Source organism: Passer montanus, unplaced genomic scaffold, assembly GCF_014805655.1.
Source record: "Passer montanus isolate IOZ18808 unplaced genomic scaffold, ASM1480565v1 scaffold883, whole genome shotgun sequence".
Lineage (NCBI taxonomy): Eukaryota > Metazoa > Chordata > Aves > Passeriformes > Passeridae > Passer > Passer montanus.
This window is the reverse complement of record NW_024374179.1, coordinates 466-1839: the sequence shown is the minus strand read 5'-3', so window position 1 is coordinate 1839 and position 1374 is coordinate 466. Positions and strand designations below refer to the sequence as shown.

The 1374-nt window shown below is 72.0% G+C and overlaps 1 protein-coding gene across 1 annotated transcript in view; it reads right to left on the bottom strand.

The window, feature by feature from the left end:
- Positions 1 to 330: 330 nt before the first annotated feature.
- The window catches only part of LOC120513773 (sialidase-1-like), a gene marked incomplete at its 5' end in the record, with an annotated part of 1427 nt that continues 383 nt past the window's right edge, over positions 331 to 1374 (bottom strand). Inside the window, 2 exons of the mRNA XM_039733451.1 lie at positions 331 to 591; positions 1133 to 1358. Of these exons, the coding sequence (XP_039589385.1) occupies positions 371 to 591; positions 1133 to 1358 (447 nt within the window). The remainder of the gene's footprint in view (positions 592 to 1132; positions 1359 to 1374) is intronic.

Here is a 1374-nt window from a genome sequence, read left to right as displayed (position 1 = left end):
TCGGGGCTGACCGCGGCGATCGCCTGAGCGCACGGCCCGGCCCCGCCGCCGCTCCCGCCGCACTCCCGGGGCTCTCGCCGCCCCACCGGGGGCTCCCGCCTCCCCCTTTTCCCCCCACCGCGTCCCCCCCGCTCTACCGCCTTGCCCCGCACCGGCCCCGCCGCGTGCACACCTCCGCTCAGGCAGCGCCGCGGACAGCCCCGCTGCAGGGCCCTCAGGGAGGCCGCGCGCCAGGCGAAAGCCCCCGGCAGAAGCCCCGCCCCCCGCGTCGCTATGGCGACGGTTCCCGCCACCTGCAGGCCACGCCCCCCTTAGGATGACGCAACGCGGCTCTGAACCAATGGCTTTATTGCGCGCGCGAGGGGCGGGGTCAGAGGTCGCCGGACAGGCTGATGGTGGCCAATGAGACGCTCTCGGTGGAGAGGCCCCGCCCCTTCTCGTAGATGAGGTACACCAGGGGGGTGGGGCCTTCCTCTTCGGGGGGCGGGGCCGCCAGCACCGAGTACCCGCTGGGCCCCTCCCACACGCGCAGGCCCCGCCCCCACCACGTGGTGCCGTTGTCGAAGCTCCAGCGCAGCGTCATGTTCACGCCTGGGGGCGGGGCCCATCGGGGACACGCCCACCAGGAGACGACGCCCCTTCTCAAAGCCCCGCCCCCTGCACCCCAAAGCGGGACTCCCCCCCCGAGCCGGGACAGCCGCTGACCTCTGACCTCTGACCCCGAAATGTGTCCCCAAATTGCCAAAATCCCGAGGTCAAATGTGCCCCCGTGTCCCCTCCGTGTCCCCCCCCGTGACCTTGTCCGTGTCCCCAAATGTCCCCCTCCATGTCCCCTCCGTGTCCCCAAATGTCCCCCTCCGTGTCCCCTCCGTGTCACCCTCATAGCCCTCTCCACGTCCCTGGTGTCCCCACAATGTCCCCGTGCCCCTGTCTGTGTCCCCGGTGTCCCCAATGTCCCCAATCCCCCCATGTCCCCAGTGTCCCCAGTGTCCCCATGTCCCCAGTGTCCCCAGTGTCCCCATGTCCCCAGTGTCCCCAGTGTCCCCATGTCCCCAGTGTCCCCAGTGTCCCCATGTCCCCAGTGTCCCCAGTGTCCCCATGTCCCCAGTGTCCCCAGTGTCCCCGTGCTCACGCTCGGTCTCGTGCGCGGGGTTGCTGAAGAGCACCAGCCCGTGCTGCGGCAGCGCCAGCGCGCCGGCGGCCACGGCGGGGTCGGGCAGGCCGGGCTGCAGGGTGACGCTGGCGGGGGACAGCGACTCGCCGCCGTCCCAGCTGCGGGCGCGCAGGCGGCAGTGGCAGCGGTACCAGCCCTGGTTGCGGATGCTCACGGCGATGGAGCCGTCGGGCAGCTCGTACGGCTGGGGGGGATCGGGG